The sequence below is a fragment of the Magallana gigas genome, chromosome 7, assembly GCF_963853765.1.
Source record: "Magallana gigas chromosome 7, xbMagGiga1.1, whole genome shotgun sequence".
Lineage (NCBI taxonomy): Eukaryota > Metazoa > Mollusca > Bivalvia > Ostreida > Ostreidae > Magallana > Magallana gigas.
In genome coordinates, this window is record NC_088859.1 from 29,148,563 (window position 1) to 29,174,760 (window position 26,198).

General features: G+C 33.2%; 1 protein-coding gene and 1 pseudogene across 2 annotated transcripts in view; one reads left to right on the forward strand and one right to left on the reverse strand.

Annotated features, from left to right (window-relative positions):
* The window catches only part of LOC117684422 (uncharacterized), a 339,336-nt gene that overhangs the window by 107,505 nt on the left and 205,633 nt on the right, over nucleotides 1-26,198 (reverse strand). The window contains exons 1-4 of one of the 2 annotated variants that reach the window (XM_066067797.1): nucleotides 13,171-13,488; nucleotides 11,865-11,895; nucleotides 2,595-2,688; nucleotides 2,025-2,119 (exon numbers count right to left, since the gene is read on the reverse strand). The exons of the other annotated variant lie outside the window; for it this stretch is intronic. Coding sequence (XP_065923869.1) covers nucleotides 2,025-2,119; nucleotides 2,595-2,688; nucleotides 11,865-11,895; nucleotides 13,171-13,251 — 301 coding nt within the window. The 5' untranslated portion in view covers nucleotides 13,252-13,488. Of the gene's footprint in view, nucleotides 1-2,024; nucleotides 2,120-2,594; nucleotides 2,689-11,864; nucleotides 11,896-13,170; nucleotides 13,489-26,198 lie in introns of those variants that run through there. 2 annotated transcript variants of the gene reach the window in all.
* Nucleotides 22,935-26,011, forward strand: LOC136270319 (sphingomyelin synthase-related protein 1 pseudogene; annotated as a pseudogene).

A 26,198-nucleotide genomic window follows, 5' to 3' on the forward strand; every position in this document is an offset into this window, starting at 1 on the left:
AAGGTTTTTGTGTAATTACTATATACATGTATGTCAAATGGCAAAGAAAAAAATGAAACAGTTTATCAGAATTTCAAAAAAGTTATCTTATTTATATTAAAGTAGATTTGATTTATTTTTGTATTTATACCTTTTACAAATTATAAGTTTTTGATTGTGTAAGTTGAATGACAATATTTATAAAATCAGTCTCTGTACTTCTGTGTATTTGGGGTATTAGTCCAACCCTCTGACCTACTTACTACCGTTTTGTCGAGGATCTGTTTAGACAAACATTTTAATAATAATTTTAACATTTATTGCAGAATTATAAACTATTAACAGCTTATCAACTAACTGTAATATCAGGATTAAAAGTATTAAATGTCGTTTTTCAATTACACTGACTCTGTCCGAGGAAATTCTGGCTAAGTTACCGATCACAAGAAACAGTTCACAATACGATAGTGTTGCGCATGCAGATCTTCACAGTGTTTTTATGACTGCTGAATATTAGTATACATGATATATATTTAGAATAAGAATAATTTTTCTTTTAGTTACATTATTTATTTTAGTCAATCTCAAATTGGAAAAAACACACTCAATTTTGGAAAAAAAGATGCTTTTTTTACGTTGGGAAATCGGTCAAATATCGGCCCCAATAAAGGAGAATAGAGAGGCCTGGTTTAACTAAAGCATAACCTCAGCTTTGTGTACAAACATACAGTAGCAATGTGCGCAAAGCTCTGTATCTTGCTTATAACTCGAAGCTTGACTCTCAGATTAGTGAATAGAAATTTGTAAACAATTAAAAGAAGAGAAAAATGCACCAAAACAAAACAATTTATTTCTCATAATATATATACTTATGTCTTTTTAGCAGCGAGAATAGTCTCCGTTTAGATCGAAATTGCTGAACAACTTATTAGAACATGTTGTATTAATCAACTATTATTACGTAGAGATCGTACCAAACAACATGTACCAACATAATGGATATTATTTTATATGTTGTTAGTGCATCAGATTTCGCGCAGGTACATGTAAACAATCACCTGTCTGATTTACCGGTCTACACGTAATAATTTTAAATTCTAAAATAAAGACGATGGTTCCTCTCAAGTCAAAACAAAAAAGAAACTACACATGCTAAACGAAAATCAAAACAAGCTAAAACCACCGTCACGAATAAAAATGTCAACGCATTGAAATATTTAACCTCAATTTACTTCACATAAACGGCACAAATATATTTTGGATGTTTCAAATATTCCCTTCCCACGTAAACTGTGGCACAAGCAAATTCACATCAGTTCAAGATGGCTGCCTCTAATATAGACTGGTTTTCGATATATGAAATATCAAGCCCCAAGTTAAACTGATTGACCACCATTCTCTTTGTCTTATTAATATTTTCGTAACGTTGAATTTTACTCAGTAGTTCTTGAGAAAAAGATTTTTAAAAATGCACCCTTTTTTTCTACAGTTTCGAGGTTTTCTCCGCTTTGAATGAAGATCGGTCTTTCATTTCTGCAATTTATATTTGCCTTTCCATAAGGATGCTTTGTGCTAAATTTGGTTGAAATTGGCCAAGCGATTTTAGAGAAGAAGTTCAGAATGTAAAAAGTTTACAGACAGACAGACGGACGGACAGACGGACGACGGACAAAATGTGATCAGAACAGCTCACTTGAGCTTTCAGCTCAGGTGAGCTAAAACTGCACGTACACAGTGACCTTTCGAAGTACTTTAAGATGTCAATTTGTCCCTACTTCAATGGCTTTTTAATGATAAGTTTTCACAAATGACAGCCTCCATTTTCTTTATAAGAATTTTCTGTAACACAAAAAAAATAATTTGCCCCTTCCCTACCTAATTTTGGACACCCACCATGCCTCAAACTTTCACAGATTATCGTGCAACCATAATAATTTTACAAGTTCTCTCCTCACTTTTCTTTATTTTTGTATTTTTTTGAATAAGGAATCTGATTTAATGTTTTATAATTGAGTTCAGTCAAGTACCAAGTCTGTATAACATACCCGTCCAAAACATGTTGGCATTCTGCGTTGCTGCAAAATCACCGACATTCTGATTTGTGAAGTAGTCGTCAACGGTTACCATCTCCGCACCATTGCTATACAAAGTAAAATAACAAAATGCACAGATAAACTGTAATTTTTTTGTCTGTAACATTTCTAAAATTGTAATATTTACTCACTTTCAATTTCATAACATACATTGTTTTTGTGTGTTGTACAATTTTCCCTTTGTATTTTGAAAACATTTATTTGTTTTGTGTAATTTTCATTTTTATTGTATAATTTTCTTTTCTTTTCTTTTCTTTTTCTTTTCTTTTTTTTTTTGGGGGGGGGGGTGTGTGTTTTTTTGTTTGGTTTTGTTTGTTTGGTTTTTTTTGGGGGGAGGGGGTTAGTTTTTTTTTTTTTTTTTTTTGTTTTGGGGTTTTTTTGGGCTTGTTTTGGGTTTTTTTTTTTTTGGTTTTTGTTTCGTTTTAGTACAATTTAAAAAATCAACAATTTCTCACGGAAATGTCTTGCATATCAATTGACAATTTTTATACAGGAGGAAAAAATTTGATATGGTTGACTTACCCCTTACACACCCGATACGCATTGTCCCACGTAGAGCTGGTGAGGGTATCTTGGCCATACAGTCTGTAGCACTTAGTCCCTACCAAAATCCATCCTAATCACGCAATAAAATATTCTTGATATAAAATTTTAACGTTTACAACAAATGAATATAAGTATAAAAGAGTGAAAGTCTTACTTCCCCCTTCCACAGAATAATTTTTATACATCTGGTTCTAACGTGTATTAATGACTGAACACACAATATACTGATGGCTAAGTGCGCGTTTTGTTGAGTCAACCAATATGCGTGGGTATACATGCGGTCGCGTGATTTACCACTCCGATGTTATACACACGGGTATATCACGCGGTTGCTTACCGCGTGAAACTAGAATAAATTACCCCTACGCGTGAATAATCACTTCTACAATAGGCTTGCAACTTTATGTGTTTCAGAAGTAACTCGTAGAGTTTTAAAGTACCCTACTTCAAATGATTATATCAGTTTTACAATTTTTTAACATTCTTAAATTAGATTACCAGAAACCATGCAAAAATATATACCGATGATATTTTACCACATCCAGTCGACATGAAACATACCAAAATGTTGCAATGAGGAAGCAGATTTTTATTTTTTTTGGGGGGGGGTTGGGGGGGGTAAACAATCTAATTTGTGTATAACATGACATTTGCGTCGGAAAAAATTGAAAGTTGGGGAATAGACTTATCAAAAAACTCGACAAGCAAAAAAAAAAAAAAAAGAAAAAAAAAGAAATCCCCCCGTTCCGACGCCTTATCATAAGATCTCTATTAGAGCATGTATTAGAATCCAAACAAGTTTCCATCCTGCAACTATTTTTCATAGTTTAATAAAAAGGGGAAGATACCGCTATCAAATGATACCATAAAATGTATTGGAAGGAAACACAGACTGTGGACACGTTATATGGAAACTAGAGACAGTAAACACTACAGAGATTACTGTAAAGCGAGGAACAAAGTGAAAACAGTAAATAGAAAGGAACGAAAAATGAGAGAAAGAGAAATCGCTGAAACTAACTCTAGATTCTAACTCTAAAAACTTTTGAAAAGATATGAACTCGAAACGCAAATCTGTATCTGGCATAACAGAGCTAAACACCGAACTTGACGGAACTCCTTGTGTTGCTACAACAGACTCTGAGAAAGCAAAAGTACTTGCAGTTTTCTTTAGCAGTGTATTCACTTCAGAAACAGAAAACCCAGTTGATTCTGGAAAGAGTTACTGTATTGAAACATCATCTGATGCGCCCATCACCAGTTGGTTGATAAAGAAGACATAAATAAGATTTTGGAGGAACTAAACACGACCAAATCACCTGGTCCGAACCAAGTACATCCGAAACTGTTGTTCGAATTGGCAGGCGTTATTGATGCTCCGCTTTGCCTGATTTTCAACGAAAGTTTAAATAGCGGAATTGTGCCACATCAAAGGAAAATTAGTCAGATATCAGCATTATTCAAAAAAGGCATAGCTTCCTGAGTGAAGGAAAATAGCGTGTACACATTCATCGAAATTACACGAAATGGCAGAAAGTCACTAGCGGGATTCCGTAGGGCTCCGTCCAAGGTCCAATTTTGCTCGTCATTTTTATCAATGACTTACCTGAATGTGTAAAACCAGAAGTATTTCTTATGGTGGCATATCTCCGCCCCTTATGTGCAAGTTATTTTTCCATCAAATATGTCGACATGCAAGATAAATATGTTGACATGCAAGATGGTTATGTCAACATGCAACATATCTATGTTGACATGCAAAAAAATTGCTCAAATAAAAATTATATAATATCTCAAAAAATCTAAAATCTCGTCCACATGTGACATCCAAAATGTTAGACGTTACTTATATATGTCGACATGCAACTTATTTATGTTAACATGAGAGATAAATATGTTGCCATGCAACTTATTTATGTTAACATGGAATTTCTTTATGTCGACATGCAACTTATTTATGTCGACGTGCAACTTATTTATGTACACATGTAACTTAATTATGTTAACATGCAAGATAAATATGTTGACGTGAAACATATTTATGTTGACATGCAACTTAGTTATGTTGACATGCAACTTCTAAGTTGCATGTCAACAAATTTTCTCTCATGTGAACATAACTATGCTGCATGTTGACATAAATAAGAAGAATGTGAACATAACTAAACTGCATGTCGACATAAATAAGTTGCATTTGAACATAATGAAGTTGCATATTGACATAAGTAAGTTGCATGTTAGCATATTTATCTTGCATGTTAACATAGATAAGTTGCATGTCGACATAAATAAGTTGCATTTAGCATCTTGGATGTCACATGTTGGCGATATTTTAGATTTCTTATAATTCTCATTTGATTGCAATTTTCTTGCATGTCAACATAGTTATGTTGCATGTTGACCTAACTATCTTGCATGTCAAAATATTTATCTTGCATGTCAACATATTTGATAGAAAAATAACTTGCACACGATGGGCAGAGATATGCCACCATAATTTCTCTTTGCTGACGACACCAAACTGTTTAGTGACATTAGAACAAAAAACGACGTTGAAACCTTACAACATGACTTGAACAACATCTTTGACTGGAGTGTTGAATGAATGTTACGGTTCCACCCATACAAATGCAAGGTGCTGAAGGTTCACAACAAACGGAAAGAAAAAGACAATTTCAGATACATAATGAAGAAGTATGATGGAACAATAACAACTCTAGAATCAGTGGAATCAGAAAGGGATGATAGGGTCAGCATCGATAGCCACTTATGTTTTGATAAGCATATTCAAACATAGATTAACAAGGCAAATCAAATAGTTGGCATTATTCGACGAACATTCTAATCACTATATTATTCATCATTCTGTCTATTATTCAAAGCTTTGGTGCAACCTCATCTAGAAATTACGAACAGTGTATGGAACCCCTATAAATGTAAAGACACTGAAACTATTGAGAATGTACAAAGAGGAGCCATAAAAATACTACCATACATGTACCTGTCAGAGAAAAGTTATCAGGAAAGACTGGAAATACTGAAACTACCAACACTTAAAATTAGACGCTTACGTGGAGATATGATAGAAGCATATAAAATAAAAGCTGGAATCTATGATGAAAGAACAACAGAATGAATGTTTATCTTCAACATTAGTAACATCCGGGGACATAATATGAAAGTCTCAAAACAGAGATGTAAACTAGAAGTTCGGAAATACTTCTTCACAAACCGGGTAGCTGACACATGGAACAGCCTTTCTGAGCATGTTGTATCTGCCACCAAAGTCAAGGGATTCGAAAACAGACTAGACAGATACAGGAAAAACCTTTCAATGAAATATGACTACACTGTTGATTATGGACCATGCAAAATTTTCAGGACGGATAAAGCATGATCGGCGCTACATATTATAGAATTTTTAAATGATGATGTCACTTCCGGTTTCAGATATTGACGATTTTGTAAATTTTAAAGGGTCATTTTGTCCACGCATCTTCTCCGAAACTAATCAAGATAGAAGCTTGATATTATCAGGGATTGTAGATGAATGTATGTAGATGTACCCCCATGCTTCCAATGATGAAAATTGCTAAAGGCCTCAAAGCTCGCCTGAACCTGAAAATTGGCACCAAATTTTTTCACGAAATTTTTGCACTTTTTCTGTGATATCTTTTGATGTATAAATATTTTGTTAAAACATGTAATGTAAAAGTTGTTTCAAATTACACGGGCTTTTGTTTAATATCAAGAAAAAGGGGCTGGCCCCTCAAATTAGGGGCCAAGATGGCTGTAAATTCTTTTTACAATAACTCTTTACTGAATAATATTTTGTTATTAGTTAAAGAAGCAAAAATGTTCATTGTTGGGTTGTGTATCTATACAGTACCATACTTAAGTCATATGTTACGTAATTAGGGGCTTCAAGGGGCCAGAAATTAAAATTTCGATCATTAATATATGAAAAAGGATAAATATTTTGAAAAGCATTGTAAATAAAAGTTGCTTAAAAGAATGTTCTGTACAATATACCACCTTAAAATGTTTTGTTCATGACCCCATTTAGGAGATAAAGGGCCGGCCCCTAAATCACATTTGTAAAGATATCCTAAGAACGGTTAACATTTCGTGAACACTTGTTGAACAAAATATGTTTATATTTGCAAGACCTTTCATTTGATATCAAGAAAAAGGGGTTGGCCCCTCCAATTAGGGGTCAAGATGGGTCTTAAATCTTCTTACAAAAACTCTTTACTGAACAATAATTTGTTATTAATTATAGAAGCAAAAATGTTCATTGTACAGCTTTTTATCTATACAGTATCATACTTAAGTCATATATTACGTAATTAGGGGTTTCAACGGCCAGAATTCAAATTTTTGATTATTAATATCTGAAAAAGGAGAAATATTTTTAAAAGCAATGTAGAACAAAAGTTGTTCAAAATAATGTTCTGAACAATATGATACCATAAATTTTGTTGTTAACGGAACCGGTAAAGAGTTGAAGGGTCGGCTCCTAAAATACAGTTGTTTAGATATCTCGATAACAGTTAACCATTCGTGAACATTTGTAGAACAAAATATGTTTATATTAGCGAGACCTTTTATTTGATAACAAGAAAAAGGGGCTGATCCCTCAAATAAGGGGCCAGGAGGGCTATTAAGACTTTTTATACTAACTCTTTTCTGACCAATGATTTGTTATAAATCATAAAGCAACAAAGGAACTTTTATTAAGCTTAATTTAAAACTGAAATCCGTTTTAAGATCGGACGATGCATTACAAAAATATTGGGACTTAAAAATTTAGTTTTCCGGAATTTTGGATTCCACGTTCTTGGTTAAGAAAATAGTGTTATGTTCAAACTTAAATTAACTCGTACCTAAAATAATTCGGAAATTGTTAATTCGTACTTGAAGACATTCGGGACTTTTTTCATTTAGTCGTTCTAAAAATTGTAAAGTTTTTATTAATTCGTTCTTGAAATCAATTAGACATTGTTAAGTCGTACTTAGAATTATTCGGTTTTTAAAAAATATCTTTTTTTATTTCCTTTGTAGTTGGTTTTAGAACTCTGCTTCTTATAGGAACTTCTATCTTTACTCTCGACACCACCGGAAGACCCACTCGTTGCTTTGCAACGAGCTTTGCTCTAGTTATTATTATTTTTCTTCCTTTATTTGTGCACGCGATTTCTCAGAAACGGCTCGGCCGATCTCAATTAAATTTTAGGATGTAATAGATTGTGGTCGGAACTTGATTGGAAATTTTTTGTATTGATGACGTCATATCCGTTTTTGAGATATTGAGATTTTTCTAATTTTTATATGGGTATTTTGTCTTCTGTTGTTCTCCTAAACTATAAGAGATATTAAGCTCAAATTTCTACGGTTGGTAAACGAAAGATTGAAGTTTTGCATGATTGATATTTTGTATGTTTAGCACTACTGGCGCCAAAGCTCGCTATGGCTCGAAAATTGACATTAAAAAAGCGTCATGAATTTTTGTGCTTTTCTCTTTTTATCTCTTTTCCGGAAAATATTATAAAATAATAATGTAAAACAAAAGTTTATCTTTACAAGACCTTTCTGCTGATATCAAGAACAAGGGGCTGGCCCCTCAAATTAGGGACCTAGAGGGCTCTAAAGTCTTTTACCCATAACTCTTTACCGAGGGATATTTTGTAATAGATTATAGAAGCAAATATGTTTATCTTACAGTTATGATGCCAAGCAGTATAACGATTTTCTCATATGTTACGTAATTAGAGGTTTTTAGGGGTCAAAAGTCCAAATCTTTGATAACTTATATGTCGTAAAGGAAAAATATTTTGAAATGCAGTATAAAAAAAAAGATGCTCAAAATGATGTACTTAACAACATGCAACCTAAAAAATTTGGTTCAGCGGCCCCAATAAGGAGATAAGGGACCGGCTCCTAAAACATTCTTTCTCAGACATCTCAAGAATGGTAACGAATTTCTGAACACTTGTTGAACAAAATTGTCTATATAATCAAATTTCCTTTCATTTGATACCAAGAAAAAGGGGCTGGCCCCTAATATTAGGGACCTAAAAGGCTCTAAAGTCTTTTTCCTATAGTTTTTTACCGAGGGATATTTCGTAATAGATTATAGAAACAAATATGTTTATCTAACAGTTATGTAGATTAACAATATAATAATTAAGGGATTTTTAGGGGTCAAAAGTCCAAAACTTTGCTCACCTATATCTCAAAAAGGAAAAATATTTTGAAATGCATTATAAATAAAAGATGCTCAAAATGAGGTTCTTAACAACATGCAACCTTAAAAGTTTGGTTCAGTGGCCCCAATAAGGAGATAAGGTCCGGCCCCTTAAATATTCTTTCTCAGATATCTCAAGAATAGTAACGAATTTTTAAACAAACGTTGAGTAAATTGTCAATAAAATCAAATGACCTTTCATCTGATACCAAGAAAAAGGGGCTGGCCCCTAAATGTAGGGACGTAGAGGGTTAGAAAGTCTTTTTCCTATAGCTCTTTACCGAGGGATATTTCGTAATGGATCATGTCATAGAAGCAAATATGTTTATCTTAAATTTATGTAAGCTAACAATATAATGATTTTCTAATGTATTACGTAATTTGGGATTTTTAGGAGTCAAAAGTCCAAAATTTTGATCACCTATATCTCAAAAAGGAAAAATATTTTGAAATGCAGTATAAAAAAAGATGCTCAAAATGATGTACTTAACAACATGCAACCTAAAAAAATTTGGTTCAGTGGCCCCAGTTAGGAGATAACGGACCGACCCTTTAAACGTTTTTCACAGATACGGTGACGAATTTCTAAACACTTGTTGAACAAAGCTCTTACACCTGAAACAAAATAGTATCTGGCCCTTAAAATGTAGACCTTCTTTTTATGTTTCAAATCATGTATAGCTGTTAAATAACAAAATCAAGATCGAACATAAATCTCAATTTCTAAAATCTGACGGAAGACCTCCTCGTTGCTCGCAACGAGATCGTGTCTAGTTATTTTTATTATTTGTTTAAAAGCACGGTTCTGCTTATTTAAAAAATGTCAATTTCAAGTTAGATACCTACAAGGGTACACAATTGCATAGATTAGGCGTATCCTTTGATACTTAAAATTCAAATACTGCTTAATATGTCCTATAAGAAATAGAATAATTTGTATCAGCGGGCTTTGTCAATGCATTATGCAATGCGCAACGTCAAAATATCCACCCTTTACGTTGTTGTTAAACCCTTAATATTGGTAACGATACCTTAAACGTTCTGTTTTTGAAAATGTCATAAAAACAACATGTTTCTTGAATATGTACCCGACTTGCAAACTCACTATGTATTTCTAGTTTTTAGAACAAATACAGTATATTCTAAGAACAAATGATCTTCCGACGCTAAACATGCCATGTTTTATATTCGTTGTCTATCGCACGTCTTTCCGTGACATGCTGTTCAGCATGTTTCGTCAACTTCTAGTGCAGTGGTCAAGGTTTCTTTTATCACTTGATGTCATCATATTCGTCTGATTTATTTTCTTTGTTGCTTGACTTTTAAATCATAAAAGCAATTCTAGCTGATTTTGTTATTATTACATGCTAAAAAATCCAAGATATTTACAACATTTTATTTGTTGTCAGTACGCCGCCTCGAACGCTGGCGTCGCTTTTTTACAAAATATTAAACATGAAAATTCACAAAATTAAGAAGATATTGAAAAGAACAATAAACACACTCAAATGCATATTTTTTCCAATTCTTTATGTTTGAAGTGTGTTTTTTGCTGCATGTCGAAATTATTATCCAATATGTTTTCATTTTACCAATATAATCTCCAACAATATTCGATATCGATGCATAATTAAACTGCAAACATGAACCTTTCATCAAGTTTATGGTACAAATTTCATTTTTCTGTGTCCTCTATCAACTTAATAAAACGCCACTCGTCTACGCTATTTCGGGACACCCCTTTTATCCCTCCTGATTTTTACATCGTTAATTCATGTCTTTTTTGTGTTTTAGAGATGACTTTGCAAAGATAATTTTTTGATTGATCAAACCTAAAGCTACACTGAATTCAGACTTCGAAAATTGGTTTATTCTTGTGTAATGATCTGGTAGATATTAAAACCGCGGAACATTAACTGGCAAGATTGGAAATATACAGCGTACGTCAATTTCACTTGTTGCAGTCAAAACATTTGAAATGGGCGGGAACAAATTGACACGGACGTCTGAGAAAACATTGGATTGAAACTGTACATGCAGTTATAGGAAATGTATTTTCAATCCACCTCGGCATTTCTAACTTGCTATATACATGTTAATTAAAGCGATCGAAAAACATTATATTTAGTGTCAGCAAAGTGATTTAAAAAAATTATTTTACAAATAAGTATATAATCAACAAATATGAGAAGATCTCAATTCGGGAGAAATAATACGCAAGGCAATGCATTGTCCGATGACTTCAGAGAATCAGTCGTCACAAGTATGATATCAAGTGGGGTTTATTAACAGAGAAGAACAATCAAAGTTCCCATTCATAAGATTAAAATTATATCCAATAATAGAATATATAAAATGATTCATATAAGAAGTCATCGAACAATGCTTTGTCCTGCGTATGATATCTCCGAATTGGTATTTTTTCACATTTGCTGATTATATACTTATTGATGAAATAAAATGTTTTTCAACCGCTTTTCTGATACTAATTAAAATGTTTTCGATCGCTTTCCATTAGTATGCAAGTTAGAAATGCTGAGGTGGATTAAAAATACATTTCCTATAACTACATGTACAGTTTCAATCTAATGTTTTCTCAGACGTCCGTGTCAATTTGTTCCCGCCCATTTCAAATGTTTTGACTGTAACAAGTGAAACTGACGTAAGCTGTATATTTCCAATCTTGCCAGTTAATGTTCCGCGGTCTTAATAAATACATGTATTAATCTATTTTTCTAATTATTATGCACAATTGATAAAATGATTCATAGATATAAATATGTGGAAATTAACAGTAGCAATCATTGAATAAATTGTATATAAAAGCTCAACAACGCAAATAATGTATTATAAAAAATGTCATTTTTTTCAAACGTTTTACAATTTTATTTGCGATCAAGATGTAGATGAACTGGAAAATCAAATGCAACAAAGGTGCTCTCGCGAACCTCGCGAAGATTCTCGAATAAAAGTTGTTAGTTAACTTATATGTTACCTACCTTCAGGACAGGTTAGTCTCAAAAAAGTTGCCTGCCAAAAAAAAAAAAATAAGATCGTTTAAATGAATTTAATTCAACTCCCAAAAAGGGGGACAATTCCTATCAAAATATCTCCCTTGCAAGGTAAGAAAGTAGTCGTGAAAATTATATATGTTGTAGTGGGCATCATAATGTAAATTTGTTAAAAAAAAAAAGAAGAAAAATCACTGACAAATTATTCTACACTGCAACGTCCTGTTCCCCCTTAAGGTCCGAACAATATTTATTTAGGAGAAAAAAAATTGACCTTCAGAGGGTAAATTTAGGTCCATGTTTTTTTCTTTTTATGCAGTGCTCCTCCCCTCGGTGTCATCCCTTAATATCTATGTTTATAGCCCATGTGTCGGGTATTCAAAAGTTATGATTTTGACCAATTTTTTTAAATGACCTCGAGATGGTAAATTGGGTCAAATTTTCTATGCATTGCACATGTCTTTGATATCCTATTTCTATGTTCAAATTTCATATTCTGATCTCAGAGGCAGTTTCACTTGTCGAATTTGGAATAGACGTAAAAGAAGATCTACAAATACCATATGGCTCCCTTAAGAAGGGGAGACAAAAAAGTGCAATTGATACCAATATAAAGAAATAAAAAATTATTTCTTTATTGGCATGTCTTGCCCTTTTCAGTGTTCCAGAGAAAATTAACAAGAACTGAAATAAATTTCTTTTAGATATTTATAATGCAGTTTGAAACTGAAGTTTATATTTTGCCTCTTTAACGGTCTGAAAAGCCTTACAAGACAAATATATTCGATTGTAATAAAAGAGTAAGTAAATGATTATAGAATTAAAAAAAATCAGCAAGATCTTAAAATTATTAAAAATATCAAAATCTTGAAAACACTTCTTGCATAAAACGCATGTACAAAGTAGTGGAATGCATTCGATCTACAAAAGACATCTGGCAATCTTAAAGTACGAAAGTGTTTATTATAATTTGGGGGCTTTAATAATGCATGCGCGAAAACTCTCAATTCCCGTCCGTCATTTTTCCGTAAATACCTTTGGCATGCCCCAGTGAATTAACAAAATATTTCGGTACTTTCAATTCTTTGATTCAACACAGAAAACTTCCGGTTGTTTACTTTTTACTCTATAAAGCGTTTAATTCAAGGAATAAGTATATTTAGAATTAAGTTTTCGCAAATTCCAACCGATATAGAATATCCAAGTATATCAAAAGTGTTTGTACAAAGTAGGTTAGAAATGCAACCAGGAAGGAAAAATGATTTGTGAATTAGTCAGTTCTAATCATACTAACCTTGGATAGTGTCACAATACATAAAATCAAAAGAAAGTTTAACTTTCCATTGAGGGTTAATTCCACAAATTTCAAAGTCATTTTCACAGAACCATATTCACCAAGTTAAGGGATCGCTACTTTTAAAATGTTACAAACGTGCAAGGAGCGTGAAGGACATATCTTTAGCACCTATCGTCCCAGCCACCAGATCATTCCTGTACCGAAAATTTTTTCTGCAATTTTAATTTGTTCTAATCATTAAAATATTCATATGTCTCCAACTACTATATCACAAACACCAGTAGCTCAATACCGAAATTCCATGGTCCTTTAATTTTACTATGTACCTTGGATTGCAACCTGTATTGAATTACATTGTTAGGTAAGCCCGGAAGAATAAACCCAAGTAATTACGCAGTTTAAGTATGATTTATTTGTAAAGCTTCCGCTCTCAGGACGGTACACTTAATTTCTTTAAAATTGAATTTTTATATAGACGATTTAAATAAATGTACAACAAAAAGCAGTTCTATACTTGCCATCGTATTGCCATTGGTATTGAATTGAATTCTCTCTCTCTCTCTCTCTCTCTCTCTCTCTCTCTCTCTCTCTCTCTCTCTCTCTCTCTCTCTCGATTTATAGTAATAAGTTATGAATCTTCAATAATAAAACAACTGAGTAAACAATAAATAGAAATAAACAAAAGGCCAATGGGCCACAGCGCTCACCTGATCAACAGTTCTGTTATCGTTTCAAATTTCAAAAATTAAACTCTTCTGAAATATTGTACAGTTTAACTCACAAAACTTTTATGGACAGACGATAGACAACAAATCAGAAACGCTTACTTGTTCTACATATACAATATATGCTTTTTCTTATAATCGTTTTTTTTTCATTCTAAGTAAACGCTATCCTCACCGCCATAACGAACTCCCTAAATTGCAACTTTTTATCACGTATGGACTTATAACTCCTAGGTCATTCGTCCGAATTTTTCAGACCAGGCAAATTTACCTCAAATTGTTTGACTGTCTGTAATTTTGAAAATTATGAAATTTCTCGACTAACTACATGGGAATGACAATAAATTGAGTCTAAATGTTTATCAGAAAAAATTACATCAATCACAATTTAATACACTATTTATAAAAAAAAAGATAGAATCATTGTTGTTTTCAATGTCTCTGAAATAAAATCTCCTGAAATTATTCGATGAGGATCATTATCCAGTGATTAAATGTTCGATAGTGAGACACCACTTTTCAGAGCTGCAGAGGCGAATGCTCCACGAATTGAATTTGGCTTAAAAGTACGTATGTCTACTCCTGCACTTTCCATCACACATTTAATTCATCTAGCTCCAAAATACTTGTGTAAATTTTATCAAAAGTCTTAAACGAGACAAGAAGTTGGTCACACTTGCGATTTTTACTCATTCGTTTGATTTATTCCTTTTAAGCACGCAAAACGAAATCAATTTTATCTTGTACCTATCAAGAGTGATAAAATGACTTTACTGGTCTAAATGCCTTAAAAGATGATAAATTATTTTTTTTTAAAAATTCCATCTGAACTTAAACTCATGTTCTTAATATTCAAGTTTTCAATAGTTTGTGCTCTAGCTGCTGTTGATAAAGCTAAAAAAGTACATAACTTCCAGGTAAGATGCTTCATGTCTAAAGAATTCAAAGGAAAGGGATATTTTGAATATATACGAACTTTAATCTCGTCTCATTTAAATTTATACATGTATCTTGGCAAGTTTGGTCTTAAATTAAACAAGCCTTACATAAATTTTGTTATCAATGGGGAAATTTTATTTCATTTTTGATCGTATAATGATAGATTCTGAGTAACAGCTTCCTCATGAGTATTGGCCATTGGTCAAGACTTTCCATCTTTAAAAAACAAAAAACAAGTATGACATCAAATCCTTTTCAGATGTTTCATATACACTTTTGTTTCGATCTGTAATAAACACCCCTGCAAATGTGTTCGGAATGTTTTCTTTATCATTTTCTTTATGTTAAGTATGTAATAAATCCAGAGGTGCTCACGAGACTTCACCGAGATTTATTCAGTTCCTGTGAAATTTCGAGCGGAAATTTAAGGGTTCGAATAATAATCTCAAAATACGTAAGTAATGGTCATTTTTCATATTATATCCTACTTTGATTTATGTTAAAACATGAAAATCTATTAAGATATAAGTCTTGTTTCATCATCTAGAGGCTATTCAAACTAAACGATGATATTCAGAACAGATTTATCGTTCGTGTTCAACCACTCTACACGTGGTTGAAAGTATAAACATTGGGTTGCTTGATAAAATCATAGCCATGTCTGGGGCTTTTGGCGTGCATAACCATGCTTTAAAAAAAAAGAATGGATGTCTGTTATATATAAAAACTTAGTATATCAAGCTATTTGCAAGGAACAATCTGCATAAAATATTATAGTCTGTTTAACTATTGATGCTACATGTACTGTCTTTCCACAAATTTATTTAAAAATTAAATTTGTTGTTATGACTACGATATATTTAAGAAATGAATATTATACAACTAATTATTTTTTTTTCAACAGAAATTTTTACTAAATGTGCAAAGATATAATTTTGTTAAGTAGTTAAATTATTTACTGTCTTTTTCCAATTTATCTTTGAGTTTTCTTTGACTCATTCAAATGTCAAATGTTAAACAAATGACAGAAATTCTGCAAGACTTGGTGAAGAGAAAAGACGGGTATGACATGAATATATTGTCAACTTTAACTTTTTGACTGACGATAAATTCCACACTTAGACCTCCACGACAGATAGGTCACTGATCTACGTCAGTAGAGCTGAAAGAGCAGACATATTCACACCAAACGAGTGTCATTCAAGAACTATTTTCCCCATTATAAGTGTAGCACACGTTGATCAAATAGAAGTAAAAAACAGACGTGTCACTAGTTTCTGAGGCCTTCCAATTGTGCATACACAACTCTTGGCCACTGACTATTATATTCACCAGGCTGGGGAGACCCTGCGAATACTCAGTAGCTAGAAAAGCAAGATATGGATAGCTCCCGAGCCCTTCCTATTGGGCAAGCACTTCGGAAGACTTTGGAAACCAGGTACACGTGGTCAGTGAACACTACTCGATCACTACGCTGGGGACACAGCGATCGGTGAACACTTCTCACTGGGCTACGGACGCCTGTTCTAGCATAGCTCCCGAGGCCTTCCGATTGGGCAAGCACTTCGGAATGCTTCGATAACAAGGGTACGCATGGTCGGTGAACACTACTAACTAGGCTAGGGACACCTCGATCAGTGAACACTACTCACTGGGCTAGGGAGCCTCTACCATAGCTCCCGAGGCCTTCCGATTGAGCAAGCTCTTCGGAAGGCTTCGGGGACCAGGGTGTACTTGGTCGGTGAACACTACTCACTAGGCTAGGGACACCTCGATCGGTAAGGTGTCCAGGTAGCGTAGTGGATAATGCACTCGCTTTTCACCGCTGCGACCCGAGTTCGATCCCCGTGATCGACAGAGGTCGTATGTGATAGGGTATGGCGGTCGCCCGCTTGGACACGTGGGTTCTCTCCGGTTACTCCGGCTTCTTCCCACACCAATGACCCCATCGCGCTAACATCCGTGCCAACGAGAGATATTAATATCAGTTGAAGAACTTGTTTATCAATCGTTGTAAAATAAATAAAGTTCAGTCAGTTCGATCGGTGAACATTACTCACTGGGCTACGACAGCTCGCGAGGCCTTCCGAGTAGGCAAGCTCTTCGGAAGGTTTCGGGGACCAGGGTATACTAGGTCGGTGAACACTTCACACTAGGCTGGGACACCTCGATCGGTGAACACTACTCACTGGTAACGCCTGATCTAGCATAGCTCCCGAGGCCTTCCGATATGCAAGCACTTTGGTAGGCTTTAGGAACCAGGGGCCCGTTTCACAAAGATTTCTTAAGATGTTTCCTAACATAGAACTTAAGATATGCCTAAGTTATAACTTAGGAAGTTCCTAAGATTTGCCATAGCTGTTTCACAAAACTTTCTTAGAATAACGCAGTTGACTAAGTCTTATCTTAAGATACATTGTAAACCACTTTTAAATCATTTCATAAATTCTTAACTTATATCGATCATGTAAATTCTTTTCAATATGACTCGGATGTAAACTTTCTTAGTAAATGTAAAAACTTATTTCCTTATTCACCTAGAAACTTCTTAGAAAAAAATGTAAATATTGAGTGTCTATGAACATGTACTAAAATTTTGTATGTTAGGTTTCCTTCACATGCATACACAAGTAGATAAGAATTACGTAATAAACCTGTATATTCTTTAAAAACGGTATTTTTGGAATTTGAGAAAGAATGCATCGATCTTAGTATCTTTCTTGATTATTGCTACATAACGTTTTACATATATTTCTTTATCTTAAATATTATTTAGATATGACCTCATGAATCAATTGAAAACATGTGTTACTACATGTAGTAGAATTTTTGTTATTCTTTACAAATGATCGAGTGCTTTTATTGTATAGTTTGGTCCATTATATAGCCCGTTTAAGCATATACATATATGCATAATCCTGAATTTAAAAGGTTCGTTGAGATATTCAAATTTTATTATTTTATTATATCATACGGTATATTCCAAACGAAATACAGTAATCACATGTAGTGGCAAGTAGCATTTAGAATGGAGCGATGTGGAACTTCTAAACAAAGTTAATGCAAGTCGTGTTTTTTGTATAGTTGATATATAAATGTGGTGGGTTTTTTTTAATAAAAGAAAAAATCGTAAATGAATGTATCTCGGCTAAGAGAAGAAGCGAGGATAAAATGCAACAATTCCTGAATGAAACAGCATTCCAATGGAGGATTTAGCATCGGCATTCCTGAACTACTTCCCGGATACCCCCCCCCTCCCCGCCCCCTCACGAACAAAAAATAAAATAAACAACCCACCCACTCATTCCCCTTAAACAAAACATCTAAAATTTCTCCCGTAAAAAAAGTATATTTCATGGAGGGATAGGACAAATCATCCCGTCATTCTGTAATTTAGTACTTGTATTTCTTTAGTATTTATTCCTGTGTCAGATATCAGTGACTCTCGGGCATGAATAATTTAATTATCATCAGTGCACTAGCTATAACTATACCCGCTATCCATCTGCGCGTGCGACCAGATAATCTAAAAAAAAATTGTAAAAATTAAAAGTCTTCACCAAAGAAATTATTTAAGAAATATATGTACGTTTTGATAGTTCTAAAGTAATCAGTTTAGAATTAGTGAAAAAGGTCTTAATGATACGTGTATTATAGGTTTTTTGTTCAACTTAAATGTGCATATAATTCATTTCAATATAAAAGATAAACAGTCGCCATGTTGAGTTGGTTCCTAAGACATCAATTTACCTGTCTTAACGATAAGACATAACTTTAAGAATTTCATAAGATAAGACTGGAATAGTGAAACGGATAAGTAATGAACTTAGGAAAAAGTTCTTTCCTAAGATATATCTTAGTCCTAAGTATGCTTTGTGAAACGGGCCCCAGGGCACGCTTTCTTCTTCGTGAACACTTCTCACTAGGCTGGAGACACCCCAATCAGTTATCACTTATTACTTGGTCATACTCAAGCCCAGTGATTGGTCAGACACTGTTCATTAGTTGAATTCCTAACAAGACAATTTATAACACTCGAAATGGTATAAACAAGGGTTATTCGATATGTATTATCGTTTTACTAACAGCGTGCCAGTTTGCCTGTCGGACCGTGCTAAAATTTTGTACGCTGATTATCATATTACTCATCGATTGGTTGTTCGATTTCATTGAAGTTAATACTAATTTGCATATCAAGCACAGAACCCAGAAACGCACTGACCAATGACATTACATGATTTTTGGGTAGTGAATATCAACACGTGGACAGTCCAAATTTTGTTGTTTGTTAAATGTATTAAATATATGCCTAGAAATAAGTGATTTATAGTAGTATGCCTACTCCATTTTACTCGGACCTCCTTGACGGGGTCTTCTGCATATGGTACTAACAGTTACATACTGTTTCATCAATTCTTATATCGGTAACAAAACGCTAGAAAGGGGTAGATGGACAATGTATTCAAATTAAATAAACGTCCCCCACCGTTTCTACTTGTTTAACGAACGTTGCGTTAATCGAATACTCCCCGGTAAATCTATTTATACTGGAGCGGAAGCGTTCTTGCATGAAATAACCAGTCTTGAAGTAAACCAAATATTACGGAAACTATCGGATATTAACGAAGTTAAAAACGTAAAGAAATAAACAATTTAACAAACAACAGGCTTATGGACTGTTCACGTGTTAATATTCACTACCAAAACGTTAACATCATGCAATGGCATTGGTCAGTGCGTTTCTGGGTTCTGTGTTTGATATGCAAATTAGCATCCACATCAACCAATCGGTGAGGAATATAATAATCGGCCTACAAAATTTTAGCACGGCCCGACAAGCAAACTGGCACGCTGTTAGTAAAACGATAATAGCACGGCCCGATAACGCTTTGCACAATTTCGTAAAAATGCTGCAAAATCTGGCCGACTTGTGATTGTAACGTGCAAGGCAAATGTCTTCAAATTCAGGGTGCATTTCATTTTGAAAGTACGAAAGATTTCTGTCCGATGAATGCCGCATATATTGAGTGACAGATTATCAAAAACGGATACGGGTACAAGCCGCTAAGCAGGGGTCCGTAACATAAAGCATGCTAAGATTTTGACTTAAGTAGGGTCATAAGTAGGACTTAGGCGCAATCTTATGACCTACATAAGTCCTACTTAAGTATGTCTTATACCGTAACATAAAGCAAACTTAAGAGTGTCTTAGCTAAGTCATCCTTATGTTAAAAGTTAAAAACATAATTTGCATTTCTTTTGTCGAATTTTGAATGTATTGGTAACAAAATCATATTTTTATAAACACACATGCACGACATCTTTGATATCAGATGGGGGTAGATGTAAATGTACAGACGCAAAATTCAAGGTGGCATCAGTATATAAACACGTGTACCTAATTTTTTAAAAGACTCAGAGCGATGGATCTTGGGCAATATATTAAGTCTATTGTTGTTTCTTCTTTGTTTTGACATTGACCTTTTTAGTCAATCTCGAAGACTGTCTGTGGCGTAATATCGCGATGCCGTTAGAACTTGATATAACTATATAGTGTGATTTCTTTTTATCTTTTGTTCTACATCTTACCTCACCAATAAGGCAATTCACATATTCGGAGTATAATTTCTTCATTAAGTCGATATACTGAAAATGATGCAATCGTCGTCTTTAAAATCGCTGAGGTTTTTTCTGTCTTCAAACATCCTTAATTTTTTTTAATTTCAGCTAAAGTTTATATATGCTGTTACTTCTTGATTGTAAACCGACCATTACGTGTTTACAACCTATTCAGCAGCCCACTTGCATACTTCTGGTTTATGAAAATGTTACAAATCTATTACGACCACTGTTAATATTTATATGCACTAGAGTTTGACCCGTGCGTGCACGGGTTGACATTGCATATCGGACATTTACGAAATAGGTATATCGACACACCTTATTATTGACATTTATAATGCTATTAGTTTCACTTCACTTTCCTTAGTTTCAATAATCTAACTGTGTCTCGGGAAAGGCCCTCACCACAGTTAGAATGCCTCCCTTATACCCGTAATGTAGCGGAAAATTGCAGAATCGCTCCGGAACGATGTTGGAGAAAATTAATGAAGTTGCCTTGAAAATAATAGTCAAATTCATCACAACAAACCTTTTTGAGACTGCTAATACCTTTTAACTAAAAATTTTAATCCATAGAATGGAAGAATTCAACACCTTTTCACCAACGTACACGTATTTTCTTTGTAAAACTGGGTCCGTAGGACATTATTCATTTTTACGATAAAACATATTCTATCTTTACTCCTATTAAATATAATGTGACTTTTTTGCATGTAATCAAATATTTTTTTGTCACCACGAAGACAAAAGTAAGTACTTAGTTGAAATGTGTATTTGTTATTTTATACTTTCTCTCATAAGAAATCATTAATATATATGAACAGAATATATAGCAAAAGTCAAATGAAAATTTACCCGTATTTGTATTACATCATGCAGATGTGATAATGTGGAAACATAAACTAAAGATCCCGTTAGCGTGAATGTATTGCGCATGTGCAAGATTGTAAAATCCAAAAAATCCAGGTGATTTCCGGGATTTTTTGAGGAATTTTCGTTGATTATTAATTAACGAAGCTTAACTGAGAAAAAATAAAAACAAATTGGTAATCTTCAAGTACCAATGATGTTTAAAATATATAAAACAAATGACAGTATTCTTCCGATTTCTCGGTATTAAAGACCAAAAATTCGAGTCTATTATTTTAATATAGTAGTATAGATGTAAATCAAATCAAAATGTTTATATATTGGTGAATATTAATATATTGATTCTGTGTAAATATCATAATGTGTTTAATACTTTGTAATCATATGCTGAATTGAAAAAATTAACAATAAAACTTCTAAATATGTGAAAACAATACTTAAGACATACTTAATTAAGTCACCTCTACTGGCCGCCTGAGTTTTGGGTAAATTGTCTTAGCTATAAGCACTCTTCTAGAAGTAGTTACGGACTTAAGTCTAAGAATGTACATAAGTCCTACTTAAGCACTGTTTTAGACTCAAGTACTCTTTATGTTAAGAGCCCCAGGTACTAAAATATTTCCCAAATTCAATAAAAGACAATTTGAGCAATGTCTCTGACTTTTAGTTTGAACCAGTAAAGTTAATATTAATTAGCTCACATATAAACAACTTTTGTTTTATTTGAATTGAAAGAAAATTATAGTTTGCATGCATAAATAGCTAAAACATGCTGTATGTCCTTATATTTACATTTTCCTGTGTCTTTGCCTGTGATAACACTACATATCGATTTTGTACTATATAACTCATGAAGCCAAATTGAGGCGCCAGCGGGGTTTGCTTATTTATATTTAAATATTTAATCGTAAGATGGTTTAAAATTATATAAATATAAGTAATAAGGAATCATTCTTTGAATATAATGAGGTAATAATTTCGGTCGGGGCGTGATCAAATCTATCATAAAGCCCTTCAGGCTTTACTGGATTTGATCACGCCCCGACCAAAATTATCACCTCATAATACTCAAAGAATGATTCCTTTTATAAATCTAAATTGTCATGTAATGCTGTATAGACAACTTTTGTTTAATTTGAATTGAAAGCAAATTATAGTTTGCATGCATAAATAGCTAAAACATGCTGTATGTCTTTATTAATCTAAATTGTCATGTAATGCTTTATAGCTAATCAAAATTATGCAAGACCTTAAAAATTACAATATTGGTTAGGATGGTACTTAGTATAATTAATTTTTATAATTACAGTTTATTTGAAAGTTAATGTTAAAGCAGTTAGAGCAATGTCCTTCTAGCAATTGAGTTACTTTGTTATATAATGTAATTGTTATTCATAATTATATCAATGTACAATGTAATGTATGTGTACATATATGTACTGAAAATATAAAAGCTAATGCATGCACAACTACTGTTAAATATGATCAGTATCATATTATTTCTAAAAAGAATATAAAGCCAAATTACCGTAATAAGCAACAAGTAAAGTTTTTGGAGTTGTTTTGTACATTTATTAAGATATATAATTTAATGTTTTAGAGGTCCAAAATGAAAACAGCAAGTGTGAAGAATTGGAATTGCCAGAAGGGCAAAGAATGGATAAAAGATAAAGGATTTCCACAGTATGCGGAAACTTTCTGTGATACCCATGAAATAGACGGGCAGGTTCTGTTGTCCTTGACAGAGAAAGATCCGAAACAACCCCCACTGCAATTGTCTGTTCTAGGGGACATCAAAAAGTTAATGTTTCATATTACAGCCCTACGCAGTGAAGTTTTGGGTTCTGAGAGTAACGAACTGGGCAGCACTGAAAACTCATCTGAGGATGAGCTATTTACTGGAACACAGGACTTCATCACCTGTAAAGTGAAAATACACCATTCTCATCATCTAGACCCCGAGATCTGGAAAACTGTTCTGAGTTTTATATATGTGTTTACTGTCTTTCTGATCACTGCCTTCATCATGGTCATTGTCCACGAGCGTGTGCCCGATGTAGAGAAGTACCCCCCCACTGCCCGACATTTTCCTGGACAATGTGCCATTCATACCCTGGGCCTTCCATGCTGCCGAGTTGATTAGAATGGGTATGGGTGAAGTATGGATAATTACCCTTTTCTTCCATAAGCATAGATAAACATATCAAATATCACATAATTCCTGTGTTATAACATCATGTTTGATTTTGAATGTAAATCATTGTGAATTTAAAACTTACATTTGCTTATCATCTTGTTTTTAACCTTTAAAAGTCTTTAAAAAAAAAAGAAATGGTTTAATGGCTCCCACAATTTATCAGATTTCTATTGTAATTAAACTCATTGAATTCAAGTATTAAATGATTTCTTATCTTAGATTCATCTTGATGAGGAGAATGTTTTCGTTGCTGGGGGCCCTTTTCCTACTGCTGCATATTTGGTCACCTTTTTGATTATTGGTAAGTTTAGAATATTGTTTTACAGCAATGATATCTTATTGTTGATCTTTTAAAACCAGTGCTAGCAGCATTTAAAAAAGTTTTTAAATGTTTGTTGCCTTGGTTAATCATAACATGGTTACCATGTCTTACTATAGTAAAATTCTCCATTCTTCAATCTTGTTAATATCTTTAATATATGCATTCTCTTAAAAATGTTACAGTCTTCTGTTTTAGGGATATGAGAAAAGTAATGAATATTGATACATTGTACTTTGTATGGTATTACCAGTACAAAAAATTGCATTTTAAAAAAATTATGAAAAAAGAGAGAGAGTGAAATTAGTTAAAAAGATAATTTTTGATATTAAATTGCCAAATTCGTTTTGTTTGACAGACACTCCACGCAAACTGTACTACCTTCACACCTGTAGCTGGATGGCTAACATGTTTGGGGTGTTTCTAATCCTAGCCGCACACGAACATTACTCCATCGATGTTTTCGTTGCTTTTTACCTCACCTCACGACTGTTCTTGTATTATCACACGCTGGCCAACAATCGATCATTGATGGATCGTGACAAAGGGCGCAGGCGCTTCTGGTTCCCCATGTTCTCTTTCTTTGAATCTAAATGTGATGGGGTGGTCCCAAATGAGTTTGAATGGCCAGTGCCAAGAATGATTGAGGGCATTAAGAACTCATTTGGGTATGCTACGCCTCTTAAGCCTAAAACAAATTGAGCTCAGGGATTTGTGTTCCTTGTTTTCGTATACATGCTTTTTTTTAAATGGGGAATATACAATCATATAATCTTTTGAATCAATTTATTTTAACAGAGGTTAAAATTCTATATTACTTGTAATAATATCATTGTAAATGTTTTGATGTATGTATATTTTGGTTTGATTTAGGGCAATATGAGCTGCAATTTTCATATTGAAGATTCCAAATATAAGAAATATAATTTACCATACTACTGAAGCCAAATTACACTTTGTCATTAGATCTAAATCTACAAAACTTGGTTTGCTATTTATTCCATGGGTCAGAAATTTCCCCTTTCTGGTTAAAAAATTTGATTTATCACTTCTGAAGGAATTACTGGCAAGCTAAAAAATTTTCACTTTAGACAATATTATCATTCCTAGAGGCAAATCACTGATGTGAAACCTAGCTAGATTTATATTTATTACAGTTTGATATTATGTACCAGTATATGTTTGCAAACCTGAACATAAAATTAGTCCTCATACATGTATGTGATAATTTTCTAGCCATAAACCTGCTTTTTATTAAAAAAAAAAAAGAGAGAGAGAGGTGGTATTAAATAAGTGTTTATTGAATATAATGCAAGTAATTTTTTTAAAGGTAGTGCTAAATGCAACTAAATTTGCATTTGAATATTGTAGATGTAATTGAGAATTACATGTGTACATTTTAATTAACTTGTTAGGAACAGCTTTTCTTTTATAAAATAGGAGAGGAGTGCATTGTCCATTGTTTTCATGGATTATTAGTTTTTCAAAAAGTTTGTTTGGTTGTTATTTCAGGCATTTGCCTGTAATTATAAAAATGAATACTGTGAGTTATATAATTTATGAGAATCTTAATTCATGGATTAGGGGTACCTACAAAGTCCATGAAAATTGAGCCCCCACATTTCATAAATGATTCCAAAAAAATTACTATTTGTGACAAACGAGAAATCAGGTTCTCAAATTAAAAAATATGAAATGCTGATTAAAAAATCCTTAGCACACAGAAGTGATACTGAATTATCAATTTCCCTATGATGACAACCTTTGAATTACCTGGTACTAACATACAGGAACAATCACTCAATAAAGTTGATGGCAAGTTCCTTTGTAAGGGAACATCCTAAATATTAATGTTTATTATAGGATATCATTATTTGTATTCTTATTTTATTTTTTGCTGTTGTAGAAAATTATGAAATACATATAATGTACCTTGACATGAACATGTAATGTACCGTACTGGATGTAGAATTAGCAAACTAACGGTTGCAGTATTGACTTAACTATGCCATGCTTTAAACAAATGATAATGGAAGATTGTTTTATTTATTTTTTGCACATATTGTTTACTTTACATTTGCTGAACATATTTTACAATGCGAGTGCCATGTATGTTTTATACTTATTTGAAGAGCATGTACAAATAAACAAGTTTGTATTTAGAAATATGTTGCTTGGTATTAAATTTTTCAGCAACTAGATTGACCAAATCCTGTTATCATAGTTCGATACCAAAATAAGTTTTCTAGTTTTTATGTGATTGTAAGGAAATTTAAAAATGTGATAGAGTCCTTTATCACCTCCGTTTTTGAAGGATAGCTCAATTTCAAGATGGCATCGAATTTTTACCATA